This window comes from Phaethon lepturus, unplaced genomic scaffold (genome assembly GCF_000687285.1).
Source record: "Phaethon lepturus isolate BGI_N335 unplaced genomic scaffold, ASM68728v1 scaffold30034, whole genome shotgun sequence".
Lineage (NCBI taxonomy): Eukaryota > Metazoa > Chordata > Aves > Phaethontiformes > Phaethontidae > Phaethon > Phaethon lepturus.
In genome coordinates, this window is record NW_010536028.1 from 1,376 (window position 1) to 3,072 (window position 1,697).

The 1,697-nt window shown below is 58.5% G+C and overlaps 1 protein-coding gene across 1 annotated transcript in view; it reads left to right on the forward strand.

Annotated features, from left to right (window-relative positions):
* Window positions 1-961: 961 nt before the first annotated feature.
* Window positions 962-1,697, forward strand: part of PLLP (plasmolipin) — a gene marked incomplete at its 5' end in the record, with an annotated part of 908 nt that continues 172 nt past the window's right edge. The window contains 2 exons of the mRNA XM_010286047.1: window positions 962-1,135; window positions 1,578-1,693. Of these exons, the coding sequence (XP_010284349.1) occupies window positions 962-1,135; window positions 1,578-1,693 (290 nt within the window). The remainder of the gene's footprint in view (window positions 1,136-1,577; window positions 1,694-1,697) is intronic.

Below are 1,697 nucleotides of genomic sequence, written 5' to 3' on the forward strand. Positions count from 1 at the left end.
GCGGGAGCCCCGGCGCTGTGTCCCGGCACGGGGGCTGCGGTTGAGGCTGCAGAACAAAGGCAAATCGCAGAAAACGCTGTTGGCTTTGCAACAAGCCTTTCTTTTCCAGGCCCCGTCGCTATGTGCTGGTGTCCCATGCTCTGCTTGCTCCGCCATGGGCTAGGGGCCTTCGAAACCAAAAAATACTTGCAACTTGCTGCGGCGGCTGCTGCAGAGAGTTCCCTGGGGTGGGGATGCTGGAGAAGGCGACTGCTCCCTTGCTGCATCGCTGCGGGTGAAGCGGGGCGGCATCTCCTGCAGAGTCCAAAGATCAGGGATGGGCACGGCACAAGGAAAGGAAAGAAAAAAAAAAAAAAAAGAATAAACGAAGCAGCAGCCTGGGCTGGGCTCTTCTATCCCTGCCTGCCACGGAGCCGAGGGACCTGCTCCCTCAGCAGGGAGGGGAGGAAAGGGCTCTGCGCTGGCCCCTGCTTATTTCTCCTTGAGCACAGGCGGAAACAGACTCACCCACTTGTTTTTTTGTGGGTCCCTCTGCAGGCACATGGTGCTGCAATTGCTATGTAGTTAAACCTGCTTAGCGGTGAAGGGTGAGCCCTCCGAGCTGTAGGTGCAGGACGTGTAAACCGGACCAGCCTTAACCAAACAACGGAGAGAAGCTGAGAAACTCGCTTTCCCCTTTTTTTTTTTTCTAAATGGTGCCGCACCTGGAGGCGGTCCAGGCTGATCCGGGGCCGCAGGAGCCCCCATGTCCGGCTGTCATCCAGCCCGTGAGATGTCCCTGCGGGGGCCGGTCCTGGGCACGAGGGCTTCTTGGTTGAGAAGGGACCTTTGGTGGTGAAGATGTCCAGGTTTCACCCGTCCGGCCTTGCAGGACGTTCCTCTAGCCGGGGTTCGTGGGCGATGCTCTGCTTTCCACCTGCAGGAACCACCCCCCGAACGTGTTCCCCGTTTCACCCCGCAGGTGCTCGGCTTACTGGTGTGGGCTCTCATTGCCGACACAACGTACCACCTCCACGCTGCATACGGCTGGGTGATGTTCGTGTCCATCTTCTTCTGGATAGTAACGGTCCTTTTCTTCGTCACTTACCTCCTGCAGCTTCAGCTGAAGTTCTACATGATCCCCTGGCCTCTCGTGGTACGTAGCCGAGAGGGAGCAAGGGGAGGTCCCAAGTGGGAAACATCCTTGGGAGATGCTCTGAGAGGACCAGGGCTTCAGGCTTTCCCGGGCTGGTGGAGCAAAGTCCCCTGCACTTTGCGCAACGACGCTGTTTCCTTCTGCCCCTCAATTGCTTAGAAAATTTTTCAAAACGGGGAACCCCGAGTCAATCCAGAAAGTTACGGCCCCCGCGTCACTGCTGCAGTCGTGGTGTCAACCAGAAGCCTTTCAGCACGACCTGGGGTGCATTAATGAGTTGTTAACCTGAGGTTGGTTCCTGGCGTGAGGGGCCGGACCCTCATCCTCTGGTTCTCCTGGAGGAAGAGCAAGGAATGTGAAACCGAGCCTTTTGCTCACCCCTCGCCCCAGCAACGCACGAGGCTGAGCCCAGACCTCATGACCTGCTCTTTGCCTTCCCCAGCTGATGATCTTCAACGCTGCAGCGACCATCCTGTACGTCACCGCCTTCGTAACGTGCGCGGCCGCCGTCCAGCCTACGTCGTGGCGGCAGTGGGATTCCAACCGGAGCGCCGCAGCCATC